Here is a 24,741-nt window from a genome sequence, read left to right on the forward strand (position 1 = left end):
AAATTAAAATCGATATACTGCAGGGGCAATTCATAATTAAGGCATTAAGAGTAAGCATGGTATTGACACATAAGGAGGGTGTTGGTGCATTTTCATTTCCATCTGTTCTCACAATTATCAGTGCAAGTTCAACAGAATCATTCAGCAAATTGAAACGAGTTTGGAAAATGGGTAAAACAGGATAACCATTGGATCGGAACTCCCAATGCAATATATATCATAAAAACCTTAGTCGCAGTTTTTCCTGCGTTCAGTAAAATATGTTTATGCAATTGGGTCGTCAATTTAAATTAAACAGACCAACACCCTATTAACTTAGTTGCTCTTGATGCAACCGTTCCCACCCCGCCCCCCCCCCCCGCACCCCGTATCTGAGATTGTTCACGGGCGTGCCCAACGCAGGCTAAAGTTATTAAAATTACATATCATATTTCCATCAAAATTTTATCAGGGCTCATCGGGATTATACAATTTCTGGGGCTATTCTGCTCACTCGTTGTGTTTGAACATCAGTCAGCAGGGTTATGTTACTTTCGTCCTAAACTGGGCTAATAAAACATTAGAAATAACACATTCTTTCAGTTTAGTGGTTTCTCCACAGCGATATCCAATAGGTATGGCATCGAGATGTGAGATGATATGTGGCTTTTGATGAGCATTTGAAAGTGCAATATCGGGCGACATTCACAATGTTTTAGGCAATATATTCATTTATTTTAATAGTGGGTTTATGACTCCGACCAAACGTATCCTTATACATATCATGTCCTTGAATCAAGGATATGTACGGCATGAACTAAAATCAGAGAAAAATATGTGCAGCAGCTCCAGAAGTTTATGGGATCCGCGGTGTGTTTAAAGCTCCAATCGAACTCGCCCAGAATCTCTTGCGCATTTTCACATGTGCTGTATTTAATGTGAGATTGTACACACTTTATTCAGTTGAAATAACCAGTCGCGGCACAGCTGCAGCTAGGGAAGTGCCAAGCATTATTTTGTTCCGCTCACTGGTTGCTTGATCAAACGGATTTTGCGTTCAATCGGTAGATGTGAACACGGTGTGAATTCAGGTACAGTATACGGCACCAAAACGCTCAATTACACGACTTGGAGAAGCGAATGTCGTTCTCTTTCACCAAACAAATGCTGACTAATATTTACGCTTTGGATTAGAAACAACGCGTTTAGCGGCACTCTCACCAAAAGTCATCCACACACACCCCGACCTTTTAAACGCTATCGTGCCAAATAAAAAATCGTATCACTTCATTGCGCTGTTGTAAATGATGGCTTTCTCCCTCAGCCCCAACAGACATCCAACACACACACACTTGTTTTTTTTTTGGATTTTTTTACAGAGTAACTTCTGTGTGTGAGAAAATAATGACACCTTTACCCCAAACCTACAAACTCGCAGCCGAAGCAAGATAGCCAAATAAATATAAATTGGAAATAAAGACGAGTTTATTACAATTAAAGCTTCAATATAAACGAATATTGAAGATATATTTTTGCCGTCGTTCAGTGTTTCGGAATGCTGAAAACATTCGCGACTTGCTAGCACATTGGGAAACTTTCACCCACATTCGTAATGCTGGTTCAGATTAAACACTTCACCATCCTGGGCGTTTCATCACCCTCCCGCGGGCGGATGCAGCTCTCTGACAACTCGGGACTATGGCGCAGACAGGCTAGCGGGATAGAGGCGGCGGAAAGAGGAATTGCTGAAACGGGAATTCTACAAGCATTATTATATTTACAAAGATGCCCAGAACATTAGGCGTGAAACACATCTCAACATGACACGGCTGTATAATTCTATCAAGCCGCTTTATCTCACCAATTAAGACCACAACAGCACATTTAACATATAGCCCCGCAACGCTTCCAAAGGACAGTGACCACAGTGTTTGATGGTAGTTTCTTCGCCGAGATTGGGTACACGGTTCGTATGCCACATTATCCTGACAACTGGACTGTGGGGATCGTTTCCAACCATTAGGGACCGCTAATACGATTGTTGTTTTCTTTGCCTGGAGGAGTCAGATCCCAACTTCCTTTGCTCCCCCTCTCAGGACCAAACAGTTCCTTATGATGGCTGAGAGAAATTCACAAGGTGCTGCTGTTGCCTGGTGCGGGAACAGAGGGACAAACTCCGCAAGGTTTAGCACAGAGTCCAAACACAACCGTGCCCCTTCTTTCCTACCCACCCATCCCCCGCTCTACGGCGATGTTCTAAAGTTGGACGACTTCATTACACCTGATTGATGTTTATCATCTCTGAAGAAATGGTACTAACAATGGCTGAAAAAATAACGAAACCAAGGGACCGGCCGCGTTCCCCTTTACTTTACATCCTCGGTCTCTTCGTCACTATCTTTCATGGTGATGCCTTGGAGTCCTCCGCTCTCTGACACCGAGGCCGTGGCTTCCTCCACCGTCAGCCGCGTGTGGACAGTTTCATACGTTTTACAGTTCAACGTCCCCTCCAGGACTCCCTGCAGTCGAAAGTCTCTGTACGATTTCTAAAGCAAGGGAAGATATCTTTAGAAGACAACCTGGGGTTTTATGTTTCAGAACTGACGATTGCCGGACATGCAAACATAATAGAACATAGAATAGTACAGCACAGTACAGGCCCTTCGGCCCACAACGTTGTGCCGACCCTTAAACCTTGCCTTCCATATAACCCCCCACCTTAAATTCCTCCATATACCTGTCTAGTAGTCTCTTAAATTTCACTAGTGTACCTGCCTCCACCACTGACTCAGGCAGTGCATTCCACGCACCAACCACTCTCTGAGTAAAAAAAACCTTCCTTTAATATCCCCCTTGAACTTCCCACCCCTTACCTAAAAGCAACGTCCTCTTGTATTGAGCAGTGGTACAAGAGGCGCTGGCTGTCCACTCTATCTATTCCTCTTAATATCTTGTGTAACTCTATCATGTCTCCTCTCATCCTCCTTCTCTCCAAAGGGTAAAGCCCTAGCTCCCTTAATCTCTGATCATAATGCATACTCTCTAAACCATGCAGCATCCTGGTAAATCTCCTTTGTACCCTTTCCAATGCTTCCACATCCTTCCTATAGAGAGGCAACCAGAACTGGACACAGTACTCCAAGTGTGACCTAACCAGAGTTTTATAGAGCTGCATCATTACCTCGTGACTCTTAAACTCTATCCCTCGACTTATGAAAGCTAACATCCCATAAGCTTTCTTAACTACCCTATCTACCTGTGAGGCAACTTTCAGGGATCTGTGGACATGTACCCCCAGATCCCTCTGCTCCACCACACTACCAAGTATCCTGCCATTTACTTTGTACTCTGCCTTGGAGTTTGTCCTGCCAAAGTGTAACACCTCACACCTCTCCAGGTTGAACTCCATCTGCCACTTCTCAGCCCACTTCCGCATCCTATCAATGTCTCTCTGCAACCTTCAACAATCCTCTACACTATCCACAACACCACCAACCTTTGTGTCGTCTGCAAACTTGCCAACCCACCCTTCTACCCCCACATCCAGGTCATTAATAAAAATCACGAAAATAGAGGTCCCAGAACCGAACCTTGTGGGACACCACTAGTCACAATCCTCCAATCTGAATGTACTTCCTCCACCACGACCCTCTGCTTTCTGCAGGCTGGATCCCATGCCTTCTGACTTTCCGAATAAGCCTACTGCTGAGTTCCTCCGGCATTGAATGTATGTTGCCAAGACAGAAATGCATAGACGGCTATGCTTGCTTTTCGTGGTTAATTAAAATTGCCCCATGAAGACAAATGTAAAAAGATCCCAGAGCACTATATGGAAGAGGACAGCCTTCCAGGGCATCCTGATCAAAAGTCACCCTTCAACCAGCATCACTCTCCAGAGCTTGTCCTGCACACATTGGCTACTGCATTACAAAACCGCACCTTCACGGACTCTTGGGTGCTGGTCACTAGTCATGGAGAAGGTCTAGAAATGGAGATCACAGGTAACTTTACCCTGCCCAACTGACCACTCTCCATGTGCGAAACAGCAAAGTCAGGAGGATTTTACACTAATTCTGCACACACTTGGTGTGAACTCACTGCTACTGTCCCAGAGAGGATCCTCAAGAGCAAGTACAAGGCCCTCTTTCACAAAGTAGCTTAAAACCAACACAGAGAAATCCATTTCCATGTCAGATAGTAGGCAAAAGCAATGGATTGTGTGGGAAGTTATCGGCAGGGAATCAGGCCCTTCTGCCGACTGAGTTCATGCTGACCATCAACAATACAAATATTTCATCCCAAGTTGCCAGTTCCGATGGTGTCAGTACAAGGGGATGGTGCTGCTGTGAACAATAAATGAGTGTTCCTGCCCTTAACCTCTGTACAGACATCCTTAGTACAAGACAAACATGAAATGGCATTGAGCTCTGATAGTTCATTAATGTCATAATGATACTCACACCATGGGTTCACATGGAGTCATAGTGCTAAACAGCATGGAGACAGGGCCTTTGGCTAAAATGGTCTGTGCCAAATAAGATTCCCACTTAAGCTAGTACCTTTTTCCCACATTTGGCCCATATCCCTCTACACATTTTCTATCCATATACCTGTCTAAGTGGTTTTTGAATGTGACTGCATTAACATTTCCTGGCATCTGTGGCTCAGTGGGCTTTTGGGTGATATAGCATGGTTTGATCAAGGTGAGAGCAAAATAAGAGAAAGGAGCCATTCAGTTCTTTGTGGCTGCTCATCCATCTAATAAGATGATGACTGATTTTTACCTTACTATCACATTGCTGTATTGACCCTTGATTCCTTTAATATCCAAAGCATCTACTGTATTAATTGCTGCCTTGAACTGAGCCAACACAGCATCTTGGGGAGAATTCCAATGATTCATAATCTTCTAGCAAAGGCAACTCTTTAGTTTGAGACCGTAATCTCTGTTTCTATTCACAGCAGCTAGAGGAAACATTATACCCACATCTACCCAGAAACTTCGAAAGGGTACAAACTTTGATGCTAATCTCTTGGTTTTGCTTTCACCATACTACACCATTTGACAGTGCCAAGTGGCTTAATGACAGATAAATAAGAAGCTGTTTATACCTTCACTATTTTGATGAGTGTCTTCAGCTGGTAGAGATGGAGCTGTAAATCCATTCGGTCTGTGAGCCAGACACAGATGACTTTCATTGAGGTGGTATACCATCGCTGGGGAAAGAAAGAATATATTTCTACAGCAATAAAAGCAAAAACATTATGAATCAGAGAGCCCACATCCTTTTCACTGGTAACCTAATATTACCTTGTACAAGTTATGACCTGTTAAATACCAAATAGTTGACTCTTTATGTGCTCATATTTCCTCCTTTGCAGCAGATAGAAAATTATTTGTCAACAAATCTAGAATTTGTCATCAACTCAATTAGCACACCAACTCCTACTACAAAAGTTTCATGACATTCTTATTTGATGGTAAGTTGGCTAAAATAGAAAATTACTGTATACACTTCAGTAAAATAGATAAACACATCCACATTTAGACTTGGCATTCCCTTTTATTTTTAAAACGCTGATTGGTTAACCCTACTCATTAAACGACCAAATTCAACATGATCATAGGGAAGAGATACCATAATTTTTTTGGACAGGTCTGTTTGACTTCAACAGATAAGCTTAATGAAACAACTAAGACTTAGTGTTATTATGAACTCTAAACAATATTAATTTGTATGGACAGGTAAAATAGAACTTCAAAATTAATCTGCAATTCTGCAAAATATGTTACCACAGACTTAGATGAAATATTATGGTGCTTTCCAAGACAACTTCAACACACCATAACACACACATGACTTTGATACATCTGATATAAACAAAGTATCTATCAAATTTTCTTGAAGTCTTTCAGCTATATATAAAATTAGAAAACAATGTAAAGCAAAGGTAATTCGGAAATTAGGAATAACATTAGAGGCAGGTACGGCACACTAAAATGCTTTTCTTTAATAAATGCCAGTTCCACCATATTCTCAGACAAAATCTAATCACCTTTTCCAAACCATAACAGACACGGGTTGTCACAGGAAGTAACAGAATTTTGGTGGTGGGAATTGAACCTTGAACACAGAGTGACCTTGTACTTCCCTTGAGGCATCATGCTCTTTGACAGATGCATCAAGTATTTAACTTAAATATTTTCTCATCTCAGTTACTTTCACCATGTAAATGGAGTCATGCTTATAGTAGCAAAATCAGTTTGTATTATTGAATTGTTATTACCAAGCATTAAGGACTGATACCCGTATTTCAAACTTTCAGTCCATTGTTAGTAATACTTGCAAAAAAATCAAAATTAAAAATGCAAAGTTTTAAGTAAATGAAATATCATATCACAACAAAATAATAAAACCTGAAGGGTGCACTCAGATACAAACTGTGATACATTAAATCAAATACTGTCAATTATTAAAAACTTGTTACCGTACTGATTTCTCACTCATCATTTGTAAGGGCTTGTATCATCTACTTCATTTTTTTAAACGACATCTCTCCTGAATCATAGAAAACAAGGAAGAGTTGCTGTGTTTGACACGGTATGACCTCTGTATTTCTTCACTCCATTTGAGCATGACTCCAGGCTGGCAAGGCATATTAGCAGCCCATTTCCTCATCAAACCTCCACTCGCTTTCAGTCCAGAAAGGTTCAACAAATCAACAGGAGTGCAGAAAACAGAACATCAGTCCAATCTAACCATTTAAGATGCATTTTCAGACCTGATATGATCAAAGGTTTTTAATGGTAGTCTAGAACTGAGGCCGGAAGGATGGCTAAGAAGGTGGTTTCAACAATATCTGCTAAAATAATGCCATTTATGCATTTTTCATATAAAGGAGAATAGGAGTGCAACGTCCTCTGAGTTCATGATACTCAGTGAGTAGGAAAATTGCATTAACAGGGTCAGAAGGACTATGAGTTAATCTTTATGTCCCTCACACCCCAAACCCATCCCTGCTCTTCCCCTTCAAGGTTGCAGCCCTTTAGTCTTGAATTCATCAGCTATTTCAATGAAAGGAGGTGTGGCATGAATGTCTAGATCTGATCCCCAACTGCGTTCAGTATCACTAGAGGCACCAAAAGATTTTCCCCGCTTTTGTCAGTGAAGAGTGACAAGGCCAGCAGACTCTACTTGCCTAAATACAACAGCTAAGCCAAGCTGGGTCCCTTGCAGCTGTGGAGGTTTCACTTGCAGCCTGTGAGTTACACAATAGCAGGCATGAGCTCTTTGTCTGACCCAGACTCAGTGATTCCCCAACGAAGATTACAGGGGTTGCTGTGCACAGCATCTGAAGCAGGGGTTTAGCAACATTTTTGCTACAAGCTACACTTACCCAAGAGAAATACAACTGATCCAGCACTGAAATTAAAACTTTAGTCTTAATTTGTCTTTTAGATATATTTATTCTAGTCTTTCTTTTATTTTATAAACAATAGCGTCTATTTCAATCCGGACTATCTTTGTGTCTGTCTTTTTAAGGGCCTCTCAATACACTCTTGACAACTGCCACTCAACAACAAATTAATTACAGTGGAAGTTCATTAACGCCATTATAATATATTTAAATAACTCTTGTCACAAAATGTTGTGAGTACAGAAGCCCAGCAGCCTTTTTGCTTCCAACCATTGCTATTTAATGCAGTGGCTTCAGCAAGTGTGATGGACTGGTAAAGGGGAGTTAAGTGGACGGTGTGCTGGAAGTTGAGATTTTTCCTGCTTTAACTAACAGGGAGAGACTGCTAAATAAACAGACTGTGCTTGGCTGAGCTGTTGGACATGTGTCACCCACTATGCCAGTTATGTGGCCACTTTCCCAGACTTTTGCACGTAACATTTTCATGCTTGCTTAGGAATTTCTAGATGAAGAATAGTGAGAAAGATAGTGACTTGGAAATATGGCCATGGAGCATCAAGTTCTCTGGCACCAAACTCCTAATAGGGAAGAAAGGAGGAATACTAGCGTCGCATGCCTCACTGGACACAGATCCAGCCTTTATCCTCTAAAATCCATCGTGTGTCAGGTTATGAATTGTCTATGGTGTGTCTTCGTGATCAGTTTCTCCACAGCCTGGCTGCTCTTGGCTTTGTTGAGATAAAAAAGGACAAGGAAGGACATTTTGCAGGGAGCAGTGTGGAAGGACAAGGTAAGACAAGAGTGCAGTTGTTGGAATCTGGTGCAACGTAAAAGGTGCTCAATGGAGAAACTTGGTGGGTCAGAGGGCATCTGTGAAGAGCAATGGACAGTTGACATTTTCAGTTGAGACCCTTCATCTGGACCCTAAAAATCTAGTCCAGATTTTCAAAGCTGAGACATCAGAGTCTGAACCTTAAACATCAACTGTCCATTTACTTCCACAGATGCTGCCTAACTTATCGAGCCCCTCCAGCATCTTACTTGTTGGAAGGAAGAGGTGTCTGCTTAAGATGCTTATACCACCTGTAGTCTGGACAAGAGGTTGGTTATGGGAAGGAGAATCATCTAGGCCTTCCGTTGGTTGGGATTGACCATGGATGTTGCATCCTAGCTGTCTGCATCAAAGCTGATATGTAAGCCAGGGCAGTCCAATATGGAGAGCAGGTTGATGCCCATGTAGCAGGCTACCCCTCTCTACGCAGCTGATGAATCCAAAGGAATGGTAGATGCTGATTCAGTTTGGCACCAGCAGCGTTGCAGGAGTTGCTAGTCAATGTTGAACTGAACATAGGACTGTCTTAGGGACACCAGCACCAGAATTTTCCCTTGAGGTTTATTCCCAAAGCTTTCCCCATGAGTGGGTATAACCGCAAGGCAGCCGAGATTTGAGATCAGAGTTTTCTTTCTCCTAGATGAGCTGCAAACCATGGCTGAGGAGCTCCATCTGCCAGAAATGACTAGTTTTAAGGTACCAGTATCCTGTCTTCACCCCTTCCCTTCTCAGTAGAATCGGTTCCACTAGGCTTAGTAACTAAGCCACATGTGAAGACTAGGAGCTGGACTTAGTTGTCAGAGGCCATTTGAGACCTATGCCATTGGGAGAATGTAATAGGTAATGGGAGCTTACCTCCACTACCCCCTGTTATGACAGCCTTAGGAAACAGAGAATCATGAATGAGGATAACAAAATAATATCAGCCCATCAGCAGATCAATAAAGTCAATTACACAATCTGCCCTGGCAGTTAGAATAACACAGACACTTTTGACATCCCTTACAAAATCTTTTCCTCTTCCTCCAGACAGGCAACCCAAAGGCCATCCACCCAACACGCTATGGTTAGTTTCATCTGAGTACCACCTTCCTCTGCAAGAGTATGAGAGGTATGTGAGCATATGTAGTGCACCATGTTTCGGGCGGTGTGACTGCATTGGTAGTAATGACAGGTAACATTTGCCGCTGTGAGACGTACGACTCGCTGGGACACATAAATGTTAGCTCCAAGTCCAGATTGATTGGTTATAGTCAGAGAGTGATGTGTATGTATCTGAAAATACTGGTGCAGTATCCCCCCCCCCCAAATATACTTAATTCAGAGAACGTAGATTTATACAGACAGGGTAAGGCATGAGCTTTATTCACTTCGCACTTGTATTCTTACATGCGCTTATAATATCTACACTACATCAGTATTGTTGATACCCACATATTGCACAGTGAAATATTTGGCCCAGCCCCTCAGTTATTCAACAGTGGGAAGGCCCTATACTGAGGTTCTTCACCATAAACCTTTTGGTGGCTGTACCGAGCCTCAGTGTGTCCCTAAGCATGGATTTCTGTATCTCAGAACGTTCCAAAGGGTAGCATCTGCTGGCCGATATCTACACCTATGGGAAGACTGACAAATTATTGTCAGACCAAGGTATGCCCTTCATTGTGTGGATAAACTCCCAGCAATCACCAGGTTTATAAAGTTCACTTCAGGATGCTTTGCTGGAAACAGCTGACAAAGCAGAGTCTTGTATTGAGCAGCTGCTCGGGGCAAAGCTTGACAAAGACCCTTCTCCATGCAAACACACAATCTGCGAGGAGGTGGGCAATGGACTCATCCACAGCTGAGCCCACCTCCAAGGCAGGTTGTGACGGTGCTAAGACCTCACTAGTGTGGGTTCAATTAACTTGACCACACCTATTAGCTTTCTTATCAAAAGCCTGGCACCATGCTGTCCTAGGACAATGGACTCCTTGCAGAGGGAGCACGCGGTCACGGCGGGCACATTGGGCGATTTCCGTGAGCAGTGGTCCCCCCGCGGTATAGATGTTTTATAGACAGTAATAACCGTATAGTAACTTAAGTGTAACTACTGTTTTGTAAATATTGATTGCCTTGTGTCTATGCGTTGTAAGTAAACTTTTATAGTTTTGATACAAGTAGAGAAGGCTTGCATTAAGGAGTGTAGGCTAGTTTTAACTGCTGTCAGCTCCTCATATCTTCTATTTGCTGCTGATGCCCTCAACTAATGAACAGTATCACCAGTACTGAATGGACCCGAAAATCTCACAGTTAGTGAGTTCCCATGTTTCCATTCCTCCAGATGGGTGCAACTTAACTGCGCACTCGAAACCTTGCCCCACTTTTCAGGCTTTCCTGAATTTAACCCCAAATGACAAATTGGCAGGAAGTTTCCAATAACAGGACCCATGCTGATCAGCAGATAATATTTTGTGTAGTACACAGAGCAAAACACAAATTGCTCATGCAACTGTGGTGCTAAATAGAGACTTGACAAGCAGAAAGTGACAGGAAAAACATTTGTCTTCACTCGTGGAGCTTCCTCTGAGCTCTTCACAAACAAGCAGAGATGATGCAACAGCTACCCTGATATCAGAAATCTTTCGTAATGGCTGCATTGAAAGGTGATCTAGTTCTCTCCCCTATTTCAGTGCAATAAATCCAGCTACAGCCCATGTGCTCCTTCACTGTTCCATGGCTCCCTGCATAGTTTTCAATAGTGGGAACATTTCTCTTAATTAGTCACAGCTAATTAGTGTTCTGGCATAGAAAAGGAGGCAGAAATGTCAGAGGTACAAGGCTACATCTCCTTAATCCTTTGATAATAATTTAGCCTCCAGGGAGGAGCTCAAGCTGTGGTAAGTAGCGACTGACAATAAGGCGAAATTAGGTGGGCAGCAGACCATTAGAAGCAGAGAATGAGAAGTGCTACCAGCTCCTGCTGAGCACCAACAGGCAACTAACTACACTGGCAGATGAGGTGCCTGTTTAAGTCTGCCATATTAATTAGCTGAATTCTACCTTCCCTGCTACATATGGCCAGCTGCAACATGTGGACTTGTGTATTTTTTTTGGCTCATGCCAAATAATAGCTCTGATCCAGAGAGACATTCTCAGGTTTCAAGAATTTACCTCATCGTTTAATTTGTCCGCTTCATCTAAAAACCGTCTCATCAGCACAAGAAATATTTCCAATGAATGCAACAGGGATCAAAATAATTTCTGGCTGCAGAACAGATTGCTCCAATGCTCAGGAAAAGGAACTGGTGAATAAACAGTCATAAAAAAAACAGAAATAATTCAAAATGTAGCCTCCATCTAATTGAATATAGTGTTGTGTAAGACACGTCTGCAGTAATCAGTGCTGCCGAAAGGTTTCTTCTCATGGCCTGACAGGAATTATTGTATTAAAGACATTAAACTGGAGGATTTCAGCAGGAGTTCAAAAATCATTAATTCTTGCAGTAGGATTTTTTGCATCTCCTCTTATTTAGCCACCCTTTTCTGAAGCTGCTTAATTTATACCTCTTTGTTCAAGTATTAGTGCCCCTATCTTTGGCTTAAGCTGAAATTTTATCTGTTTGCTGATGACACCTCTTCAAACGAGTTAAAACTGTCGCATTAATTCAAGTTGATGTTGTTTTACAGAATTGCTGCATCGGTAACTGCAGCACAATACCAGCAAGAAGCCCAGTTAACCATACCCAGCATACTGAAGAGTACAATCAGAAAACCCTGCTGTTCTATTTATTGGTGCAGCAATCCTTCTGCTGTCAGCATGTGACACTTGTCTAATTATAAGATCATTATCAAGCCAAACAAACACTTCTGCCTCCACAGTATGCACATCATCCAGTGTAATAAGCTTCATACTTTTTCACTAAACTATCTTATGCTGAGAACTGCATGTTCAAGTTACGGTTGTGGCATCCCAATCAAAAGGATATCATTGTGAATGGCCTCTCAAAGTTGGCAGCACAGGATAGCCTCAACTGGCGTCAAAGAGTTCTACAACTGAATGTCTCTGCAAAGTCGAATCTATTACTGATATAGAAGAATAGCAGCTAGTAAGAAATGATTAATCAGCTTGACTCTAATCAGTCCAAAGTTCCTTCTTAAGGAGCAGGATATCATCTGGATTCTTCTGTCTGATTACTCTTTGCATCTCTTTCGCTTCCACTAAACTATATTCCTTAAAATTTCTCTGGTACTGCTGACCGTGTCCGTGTTAATTACTGAAGGACATTGACAATCCTCTGGCACCACATGAAATTTTGCTTGTGCAAGTCTGCACAGTGACTGTTGAAAACATGTTAAGATTTACGGCAAATTTAATCCTGTCCATCTTGAACATCTACACATGCTCACAGTCTAGAATAAAAAAATACAAAGTAACTTACAAACCTTCTCCAAGTATTTCACAGCTGAGACACATTTCTCACCTTGCTCTTATGGAGGCAAATAAAGTAAACAATTTTCACTTATCAAGTTCACACAAATAGTGAACAGATGAATGAATGAATAACTAGTAATTTGTTTTGCTGGCGTTGGCCAAGGGACAAATATTGACTAGCACACCTAGCCTTTCTTCAAATTGTTCGAGAACCCTGGCGAGCTCTTGCATTTACTTACACAAAAAGACTGGGTGTTGGTTTAACATTGTATCTGGAACATCTCACCCATGCTCTCACAATGAAGTTGAAAAATAACATGTGGGAACAGCACCTTGTGTAATTTTCTTTTGGTCCCCAGCTGATCATGGCAAAAAGCCAATGGCGTCTATACATGTCAGTATCTATCTGCTGGGAAATGAGTCTAGGGTTTTATTGCTCATTAGCCCAGTTCATGAAAGCCAATCTCTGGCTTAACATTTTGTTTTTAAATTATTTTTTGAATATAAAATATGGGTATCACTGACAATACCAATATTTACTGTGTCCATTCCTAAATACCCTTGACACATATCATAGGAAATCAGCAACACAGAAGGAGGGAATTCCACTCGTTACATACGTGCTGGCCAGTAAAGAGTGGCCTGTTCCCACCTTCCAGCACTGGGTTCATAGCCCTGCCTGTCCTGGCTCTTCAAACACACATTATGCACTTCTTAAGTATAATGTGGTTTTGAGTCTCCATTATTCTTATAGGTAATGGGTGCCACACTCTCTGTGTAAAAGCAGTTTTACTCATCTGCCCACTAATTTTCCATCAACTAATTACTTTAAACCTATAACTACCTCCCTGCCCACTTTTGACTCCTTCCCTAATGATAATAAATCCTTTCTATTTACTGTATTAGACCAAACATAATTTTATATACTTCCGTTAACTATCCACTCAGCCTCCTCTGTTCCTAAAAAAGTAACCTTAGTTTACTTATTTTATCCTCACAGCTCCTGGTTTCCAGCCCTTACAATATCCTTGAAAATCTCCATTGTGCCTTCTCTGGTGCAATGAGGATGTTGTTGAGATGCCTTCTTAAAGAAGATAGTCCCACAATGCTTTTGCTTAAGCAGTTCCAGGATTTCGTTAGAGGATCTTATAATAAAAAAGCAATCATAGAACAAAAACAAAACTGATATCATATTAACTCTGCATGGTGACACTTGCAGACTGCTCCCAGCACAATGCAAATGAAACATTTCACTGTATGCTTCGATTTATCTGTGATAAATAAATCTGAATCTGATCCTGAACTCTGGAACCAATATCCTGAATTTCAGGTCCGGAATTTAAACTCCAGACTAAACTCTAGATAAGAAAATCATGACTGCAGCTGTAGCGGGTTAAACTTAATGAAAATAACTTTAAGAACACACCTTTAAAACTGGACAAGAAGCTGGAACTTTATGCTTTTGATTATTTTTTCAATATTACTTGCTCAATAATTCATTGCACTTTCATGTTTAATACAAAAAGTTGGATGAAATTGAATGTGGTATAACCATATAACCATATAACAATTACAGCATGGGAACAGGCCATCTCGGCTCTTCTAGTCCATGCCGAACTCCTACTCTCACCTAGTCCCACCGACCTGCACTAGGTCCATAACCCTCCATTCCCTTCCTGTCCATATATCTATCCAATTTAACTTTAAACGACAATGTCAAACCTGCCTCATCCACTTCTGCTGGAAGCTTGTTCCACACAGCCACCACTCTCTGAGTAAAGAAGTTCCCCCTCATGTTACCCCTAAACTTTTGCCCTTTAACTCTCAACTCATGTCCTCTTGTTTGAATCTTCTACACTCTCAATGGAAAAAGCCTATCCACGTCAACTCTATCAATCCCCCTCATAATTTTAAACACCTCTATCAAGTCCCCTCTCAACCTTCTTCGCTCCAAAGAATAAAAACCTAACTTGCTCAACCTTTAAAATTTAAAGTTTAAAATTTAAAATATGAATTTCTTACTTAGTAAATTTACAAACAACACAAAAATCGATGGAATTGTGGATACAGTGGGATATAGATCAGCTGGAAATTTAGAAGAAGAAATGGCAGGACCCTTACCATAGACCCAACATCCCTATTTATATTCATGGGGATCTCAGGGTGCAAGTTTCTCTGACCATGGTGACACAGCTGGATATGGTGTAAAGAAGGCATACACATTCTTAGCTTCATGAATCAGGGCACTGAGTATAAAACTTAGAAAGTAATTTTGCAGCTGTGTAAAACTTCTATCAGGGCATATTTGGAGTGCTGTGCACAATTCTGGTTGCTACATGACAGGGAGAACATGGAGACTTTGGAAAGGGTGCAGATGGGGCTCACCCTAGGATGTGGTCTGGATTGGAGTATATATTAGTTGTATGCAGCGTCTCAAAAAACTTGTATTGTCTCTAGAGAGTCAGATGCTGAGGGGTGACCTGACAGAAATATGTAAAGTTACAAGAGGCATAGAAAGGGTGGATAGTCTTTTTGCTGGGGGGTGTCAAATTCTAGAGCTTATAGGTTTAATGTAAGGGGGGAAAGGTTTAAAGGAAATTTGTAAGGAAAGAGTTTTTGCACACAGAGGAGTATGCGTCTGGAACTTACTGCCGGGGAGGTGACAGAAGCAAATGTAATTGTGTAAGAGGCATTAAATAGATACACAAAAAGGCAAGGAATGGAAGGATATGAACCATGTGTAGGCAGATGGGATTCAGTTAGACTGGGGCAGAGATGGTAGGCTGAAGGGTTTGTTCCTGTACTGTACTGTTCTCTGTTCTGATCCCCTTCAAAGTTCAATTGCATCATGTTGAAGTTCATTTTGGTATTCACCACTTGACATTACTGAGGTAGTAGGTTGAACATGTTTTGTTGCTTTTCAGAACAAATTGGCAAGGTGGGTGAGTACTACAGGTGTCCCCTGCTTTTCGAACGTTCACTTTACGAAACCTCACTGTTACGAAAGACCTACATTAGTTCCCTGTTTTCGCTAAAAGAAGGTGTTTTCACTGTTACGAAAAAAAGCAGCGCGCAAAAAAAGGTAGTGCGCACCCCGAGCAGCCGCTCACAACCCCCCCCACCCCCGGATTCGGAACGGCATTCTCGCCAGCATTGCTTAAACACATGCATGTGAGCAGCCGTTTGCAAGACGAGTTCTAAGGTATCGGAAAAGCCTAAAAGAGCTTGTAAGGGTGTAACACTTAGTGTAAAACTACACATAATTAAGCGTTTCGATCGTGGTGAACGAAGTAAGGACAAAGTGGGTTTGGCTTGTGGAAGCCGACGAAGATGATTTTGAAGATGTTTTGGGCATCCCATGACCAAGAACTGGTAGTTGAAGAGCTGATGCAGTTGGAAGAGGAAAGGATAACAATCGAAACCGAATGAGTAATGATAAAGTATGACTTTAATTTTGAAGGGGTACATCGGTTAAGGGCATATTTGCAAGATGGTTTGAGTCCTTACAAAGAACTGTATGATCTAAAAATGCGCGAGGCTCAGCAGTCAAGCAAGTCTTCCACATCATCCACAGCAGACGACAAACCTCGTCCTTTGACATTGAGGCAGGCAGTCATAGGAGAAGATGAGCTGCCTGCCCTAATGGAAACAGATGACGATGAGATGACACCCCAGTGTCCCACCACCCCAACTCCCAGGCCGCAGACAGATACTGATTCGCGGAGAATGCAGCGGTAGCCGGGAGGCACACAGCACATCTTTAAGAAAAAAGCCGAAATAAACATGCTAATTAATTAGGTGCCGCCTGGCACGTAAATGTCGGCCCAGATCGGAGGCAAAGCAATCGGCAATCGCCTCTCATCTGGGCCGACAATTATGTGCCGGACGGCACTTAATTAATTAGCATGTTTATTTCAGCTTTTTTCTTAAAGATGTGCTGTGTGCCTCCCGGCTCCCGCTGTACCCCACATGCTTCGCAGATCGGTATCGGTCGGCGGCCCGGAGGGTGGGGGCCTTCTGCACCACCCAAACTCCGATGACTCAGCCTAACACACCATCATTAGTGTGCTCTGCGCTGTCCCAATTCTGGTAAGTGATTCTACACTGTACATACATTATTTCTACTTCATATAGGTTGTGTATTTTTACATATTATTTGGTATGATTTGGCAGCTTCATAGCTTAAAGGTTACTGGAGAGTGTTTTTGCCGTGTTTTTGCTGACGACGCTTGTGTGAGATTTTCGCTACGGAGAACAGTTCAGGCAATGATTGTGGAAAAGTATTTCTACTTTATATAAGCTGTGTATTTATCATATCATTCCTGCTTTAACTATATGTTACTGTTATTTTAGGTTTTATCTGTTATTTGGCATGATTTGGTAGGATATTTTTGGGTCTGCGAATGCTCACAAAATTTTCCCATATAAATAAATGGTAATTGCTTCTTCGCTTTACGACATTCCGGCTTACAAACCGTTTCATAGGAACGCTTTACATTCGGATGGCGGGGGAAACCTATACCAAAGGCTGTTCTGCCATTTAACTTTGGTGGCTTGAAAGTCACAGGTTTGAAGTTGTAATAGACATTTATGGAGGCATTCCCTGTTAAAGTACAGATATGGAAAAATCATTTTTCCTACAGAAGGTGATTCCTGAGTGAGGAAATATTGAAATAAAAAGTGAAACCATGATTAGTTAGTAAAAGACTGGAAAAGTCTTCCAGAATCTATGGCACGATTCTCTTAATGAACTGCAATAATTCCCCCTCTTGTCTCAATTGATGGTACAAGTGATGACATTCAGATGTTTGTACATAATTGCCACAATTCTATCACAGTTTTGCATCATGTACAGAAAAGAGCTTTAAAAATAGACAAATCCTGGATTGTTGAACTAAGACTGTGTTGTGGCTTTGGCTAACATTATCCAGATAGCAGGATGGTTAATCTTACATAGCAGATGTACATTTTTCCTTGGTATTCCTAGAGCCCAAATAGTGTTTCTTTGACTTCTGAAATTTTAAAATAAAATGGGCAGTTCACTGGCTTTCTAGGAAGGCTGCTTGTGAATAGGAATACACTAACCTGGATATTTATCACCATGTGCCTTCATGTATGAAGGAGGTCTGCATTAAGTTTCAGCACCAATATTCACATTGTTGGAGAAAAAATGTCAAATCTCAGGCTTGCCTCTGCATTCCCCAAAACTCACTGCTAACCTCACCCCAATAACACCCAGCATGGCAGAAGGGGAAATTAAGGGAATGTTTTAGTTTGGGAAGTGAGCAGAAATCATTGGTGTATGGGGACTGCTGAACTTGGCTGGATCACTCTGAGGATTACTGTACTTTGCTTTCACTTGCCAAAACACCGATAAAATGCAAAGATAATTACTGGGTTTTCTCTTCACCACAAATATTTTCCTTAAACTATATTCCTCCTTCTTCCTTTATTCCCACTTCCAAAAACAGGTGTGAGTACCTCATGGATTTTCATATCAAAACCTGAAATTATTAGCTATCTGCTTCCACCAATTCCCTTCCTTCCCCTTGGCCATCAGGCCAAACTGCCCCTTTTGCTTCTGTTCCATAATCATGGCTTTGTCTCTATTCTGGCCTAGAATTCAACAAGCCCATCTTTCCTGAGGCCTATTCACTTGATCCATTTTAGTCAAGACATTGATTATCTTGCTTTTCTTCCCACTCTGAAAATCTGATGTTTTAATGATTCTCTTTCTTCAGCTACATTTTTATTAAAAATGCCATCAGCTCCCTTCTATTTAAATACTGTGCTTGATCTTAGTGTTCTTAATATTAGTGTTCTTAATATTACAGTCCTAAAGTTTTCTAATGTATTGATAACTTTCAATGCTGAAACTATCTTTTCCTCACTTATATTTTCAGAAGCATCCAACTTGATTGCCTCCTCACCACAGTCCTAAAATAGAATTCATGCAAAATTCATAACACTGGTGGCCTTTAATTTCCTGTTCCCCTTATTATATTTCTTGACTATTTTAGCTAACTTTGAAATCTTACCACTAATGCCAAAGGTAGACTGTATTGCTTTAATTCCAGTGTATCACTTGGAATGCTTTGACTCCCAATCACACATCTTTTATGTCTTGAGCTCCTCAAAGGTCTATTTTTAGCCTCCTTCCATTTTTCAACTGTGTGCTGTTCTGGAACATCATTCAAAGATGTAATGTCATGTTTTACATGAATGCATTGTTTCCCAGATCCCTCCATGGGATGCTACATTGATTTGGATTTGATAGATCTGACATCTAACATTATATTTGTAGAAACTTTCTCAAATTCAATAGAGGTAAGACTAAAGCCATTTTTTTCTGTCCCTGCCACAAAATCAGTTCGTGCCCATCATTTTTAGAATTCTGAAGTTAAGGCATGCCACTGACAACAAAAGGCTAAATTGGATCCATTTTATGATTGACATCAATAACTGCAGGGCCCACAGAGGCAGCACTTTCCAGTTTCCACCTAGCTAACAAGAGTCACCTGCAACTTGTTTTCAACTCATCACCTGCAGCCTATTTAAACCCCGCTCTCATCCACTGTCCTTGTTCACCTATTAACTCAGCCAGCCTCAATCAGTTGATCTTAGCCTTCAGTTACTTTGTTGCCTTGACATGTTAAGTCTCCATTCTTTCCTGTTTTGTGGCCCCTCATTGCTTGTTATTTATTAAAGTGATTGCACACTGTCAAATCGCCTCTACTACTGCACGTTCGCATCAAGCCTCCTCTACATTTTCTGACCATAACTAAAACTGCTAACATTTTCTCTTTAACATTATTTTTATGTTTCATCACCGTACGACTTGCTCTTCAATCTTCTACCACGTATACATGTCCCCAACTGAAACTACCTGTATGTTAAAATCGTAGAGAACAGAAGCAGTCCCTTTGACCCACCATGTCCATGCTGGTCATTGAGTACCTATCAATACTGACCCCTTTTATGTGTACTTAGACTACTGCCTTCTATGCTTTGGCAATTTAACTTTTGTCTGGATTCTTTTTAAAATACTAGGAGTGTCTACCTCCCTTACACCTCACTCAAGGCAGATCCTGCCTTTACACATATGCTTGTCATTTAAATTGGCTCCTGATCCAACAATATCATGATTTGAAAATCATAACTCTCATGTTCTCTCTTTGTGCCTCCTTGACCTCTGGCACATTCCCCCATTTTATATCTGTAACTCACTTATTAGGTTCTTTATACATGCAGGAGATTAGTATTGGTTGTGCTGCTGGTGGCAAGCAGACTGACTGTGGTGGTGACTGAGGAAAGAAGTGAGGTTACTGGTAGCTCTGGCACCTGGAGTAAAGCCTCTTGCTTCTTCTGGGCCATAAACTGATAAGGTAATTACCTCATGGATTCAGCCTTGCTGTCTCCTTTCCTCCTTGGGAAATCTACCTTCCTCTGGTAAATAATTGAAATCAAATGGACTTCTGTTAACATATCTAATAGGCGGATTCTTGGCAAGTTTGTTCCTGTTTCAGATATTTTCCAGAGATGCAGGAGACTGCAGATGATGGAATGTGAAGGCTCAAACAGTCCACTGGAGGAACTCAGTGGAGTGAGCAGCATCTATAGGGGGACAGGAATGGTCGATGTTTTGCATTGAACCCGTCCCCATTAGTCGGAGATTGATTATTCCCTCAGATGTTTTCCATACTTCCTTATGATACAACAGTGGTCAGTTAGCTCAAGTAATTGCTGGCTCTCACACCATCCCCATGCGATCATATTGGGTTTGCTGACTGCAAAGTTCTGAACTCAAACAAAGGTATAAAGCCTTATCTGATATAGATAGTTAAAAATACCCTCACATAAAGGGAGGTTATACTCTACCTACTCTTCAAAGACTAGTTCACTTCCCTGTTTATCCTCTATGCTTGTTTAGCTATCACTGGCCATTACTTGAGTGGTGGGTCCCCTTTCCCTACCCAGGAGGAGGTACTTCCAGCTACAAAGTAACTTAAACACATTTGGTTTATTTTTAGTGGTACACATTTAAATCCAGACAAAAATTCGTAACAGATTTAAAACTTCCGGCGGTTTTCTATCTCATAAAAGATTTCCAAATTACAAATCATTTCTAAAGCACAAACGATTTCAAAAAACAGATACAATTCCTATAACCTAAAAAGACATACCAACAAGTTGCCGGTGAACAATTTATTCATCACAGAAACTGAAGGCAGAGGAATGGGTTCTCATCACTCTGGCTTTCTGCCATTCTTCGTGCTGCTCCTTGACCATTCCTAACAAGCTTGACTGGTCTTTACACTTATTCTGCTTCTCTGCCACTTGGGTGACTTCGCACATGGGATTTTTTTTTCAGATAACTTTTTACACAAATGGTCTAAAAGCTTCTGGAGACAAGAGTTCCCAGGTTCACACAATTAATGCTGTGAAACTGAGCACAGAAACCCTCCTACTATTAACAGATCAGCTATTTGATGTACTAAGTGGTAGTATTAATCTGGTCTGCAAGCTTCCTTGAACTCAACAACTCAGCCAGCATTTTCTAGTTTGAAACAAGCCAATTAACATAACTCATTGTCTAAGCTCTATAGATCAGCGGTCCCCAACCACCGAGCCACGGACTGGTACCGGGCCGCAGAGCACGCGCTACCGGGCCGCGAGGAAACAATATGATTTGGCGATATGAGTCAGCTGCACCTTTCCTCATTCCCTGTCATGGCCACTGTTGAACTTGAATGCACGCGAGGTCATTACCCGCGCGACATCCATGTCAGGGCAGGAAGGAGATCAACTCTTAGAGCTTGCAAATGACGGCAGGCTGAAAAGTATGTTTGACATAACATCTCTGCCGGCATTCTGGATCAAAGTCAAGGCTGAATATCCTGAGATAGCCACGAAAGCACTGAAAACGTTGCTTCCATTTCCAACATATCTCTGCAATGAATGCAATGAAAAGTAAATTGCGGAATAGACTGGACATAAGAAACCTCCTTCGAGTATCGCTGTCTCTCATAACCTCTCGATAGGACCGTCTTGTTGCAGGAAAACAAGCCCAGGGCTCCCACTGATTCAGCGATATTGGTGTGTTGCAATGATTTTATATGTTCATACTGGGAAAATATGCGGTGTGTTTTTAATATCCAAACGTTACTTAGACTGTTATGATCCTATTGACTTATAAGTGACTTATATAACCATATAACAATTACAGCACGGAAACAGGCAACCTCTGCCCTTCTAGTCCGTGCCAAACATTACTCTCACCTAGTCCCACCGACCTGCACTCAGCCCATAATCCTCCATTCCTTTCCTGTCCATAAACCTATCCATTTTTTCTTTAAATGATAATATCGAACCTGCCTCTACCACTTCTACTGGAAGTTCGTTCAACACTTACTTCAAGTTCCCCTGATAATTGACTTATCGCTATATTCATGCGAGGAAAATATGCTCTGTGTGTTTAATATTAAATTCGTTAGATAAACCCTTTTAGAAACAAAATTGAGTGTATTAGCCACTTATCACCTATATTCTGGTTGTGATTAACCACCCCCCCACCAAAAACGATTAGTAAAAAAAATCAGCACATACACGCATATGCAAATCACGCTTGCGCACTGGTGCCCGTGCAAGGCTTCATGGTCATTGTAGTTTTTCTCGGGGTAAATCCAACGTATTTGACTGATACTCTTGTCCGTTGGCAACCCTACCAGCCCCCCCCCCCCCCCCACCCACCGGTCGGCCGGTCCACAAGAATATTGCCAATATGAAACCGGACTGCAGTGCGAAAAAGGTTGGGGACCCCTGCTATAGATAACGATGTTTGTTTGCAAAACTGTCTTTTTAACTTCAGATTGATCACTACCTGTCATTTACATTATAAACGGAAGACTGGCTCTCGTTTATGACAAGAAGCTGAATAAAGAATATTGGTTAGAAGTTTAACTTACTCAAAAACAACTCTATGATCTTTACAACTGTCAGCTGGTATGTTAGAAAGCTGAGCTTAGCAAAAGAGAAGGCCTTGTGGTCCTGGACAGTGAATATCTATCACCACCATTTTCCTACTAGATTTCCTTGTAATTTATTTTCCTCACATTGTGCTTTGAGATTCTACTGCTATACTATGCATTGTGATCAATTTAGAGTGGCCAATTAACCTGACAACCTGCATGTCCTTGGACTGGAAGAGGGAAAACAGAGTACTCGGGGAAAAACCTATGAGATCAAAGGGAGAGCATGCAAACTCCACTCAGAGAACACTCAAAGGCAGGACTAAACCCAGGTCTCTGGACCTGTAAGGGCACCCTTTGATACTGGGTTGGAAAACTGCTGAGGATAACGGCATAAATAGCACAGGATGGTTTTGTATTATGATCTGATCTCAATTCATATGATTTCAGGGGATGAGATTCAGGCCATTGTTGCCAGCAACCTCTGCAGGATCTCTTCTGAGCTTCCATTTAATTTCTGCATTACCACCTGTTCTCTGATCTTTTTGATGAGAGATAACGCAACTTCAATGCTTGCATATACACAAACATATAACAATAGTCTCTCTCACACAACATGCCAACCAAATGACCATGAAATAAGCTGATGTCCTAATTTAAAACACAGGGAATACGTGCAACAAAACAAAGGGCTGAATATGTTATAAGGTAAGAAAATGATGTGCCAAAAGGAGGGAAAATAAGAAGACAAAAATGTGGATCACGGGCTATGTACAGAACAGGTGTGCAGGATTAAAGGATTCTCACTGGTCAAGGCTAATCAAGTGTTAATAAATACAGTGTCAATAATGGGTAATTCACAAGAAGATGAGTGTGAACAGATGAATGCATATTATCTTGTTCAGTTCATTTTATCTATGGCTGGTTTAGATGCTGTGATTATGGCTGTTAAATGAGTGCGGGTTTGGATATGAATGTCAGTCCATGGACTGAAGTGGTTTGGGAATTTTTGCATTCAATCTTAATGATTATTTAATTGTATTTTTCAGCTGGAATGGAGATTGTTCATGGCATTTAATTTCTATTGCATTTTGACAAAGGAATTAACTCCATGGACAAAGAACAACAGATAATTACTTCATCTATGAACACTTGAGAAATTTTATTCTCTACTTCAGGTTGTTCTCACAATCAAGTGACTAATTAAAATAACATATTGTTTTTTTGAAAACTGGCCTTGAACACACTGGTTGGCTCCCACACTTGAAAGAAGGGTGGATGAAGGGGTCTGTTACCATTCTGAAAGTCCTGCAAACTATACTGGATAAGTCCTGCTGCATTCATCATGTGTCCTGACCCCTGCAACCACACTATCTCCATGCTTCTGGTATTGGTTATCTGACATATCCATTCCTATGGCAAGCTTGCTTCTCACACTAATTGGAGAGAAAACAAGCTCTCTGTTGGCCAGGTCCCTGCCAGTCACCATTTGCCTTCAAAACTACCCCCGCCATCTACAACCTACAATAAATAATTTACAAAAGAATAAAAAAAAGTCCGCAAGAGTGTTCAAGATATTCAACCTGAATTCTACAAGACTTAAGTATTGTTGTTATCTATATAGTTTATAGCACTGTCAACTAGCTGTTGACATTTTGTGTTGTGTTTTTTGGTGCCTCTGGTAACTGTTCTCCATGTAAAAGAATGATTGACCTTGCCATTATTCATATTTTTGTCAACCCCGGTCAGGCTCACAAGCTGAAGGAGTCCTGGAGCAGATCAGTTTACTGGGAATAATTATAATTATAAATTATATAATGTATAATTTTCCCTAGACTTCAATGAGAGGACCATTAAGAGGAAGCTCTCTCTGCATATAATTCATTATTGTTTACTCTTTCACTTTGTTTCTGCAAGAAGTTCTGAAAAGTAATCAAGAAATTAAGGTAATGGAAAATTAAGAGAATGGATCTTAATCAAATTTTTCACACACTTTCAAACTTTGTGCCCAAATAAGAGTAATCTTCCTTGAAATAATTGGATGAGCATGTGTCCATTTGGGTCTGATGAAAAAGCACACACAATTATTGAAGCCTGAGTTTTAATCAGTCCCATGTTCAATTAACCCT

The 24,741-nt window shown here is 41.2% G+C and overlaps 1 protein-coding gene across 10 annotated transcripts in view; it reads right to left on the reverse strand.

The window, feature by feature from the left end:
* Positions 1–587: 587 nt before the first annotated feature.
* cadps2 (Ca++-dependent secretion activator 2) overlaps positions 588–24,741 on the reverse strand; it is a 725,177-nt gene continuing 701,023 nt past the window's right edge. For all 10 annotated transcript variants that reach the window (XM_063058146.1, XM_063058145.1, XM_063058142.1 and 7 more), the window contains 2 exons: positions 5,092–5,196; positions 588–2,525 (listed from right to left, as the gene is read on the reverse strand). In XM_063058146.1, coding sequence (XP_062914216.1) covers positions 2,346–2,525; positions 5,092–5,196 — 285 coding nt within the window. In that variant the 3' untranslated portion in view covers positions 588–2,345. The remainder of the gene's footprint in view (positions 2,526–5,091; positions 5,197–24,741) is intronic.

This window comes from Mobula hypostoma, chromosome 9, assembly GCF_963921235.1.
Source record: "Mobula hypostoma chromosome 9, sMobHyp1.1, whole genome shotgun sequence".
Lineage (NCBI taxonomy): Eukaryota > Metazoa > Chordata > Chondrichthyes > Myliobatiformes > Myliobatidae > Mobula > Mobula hypostoma.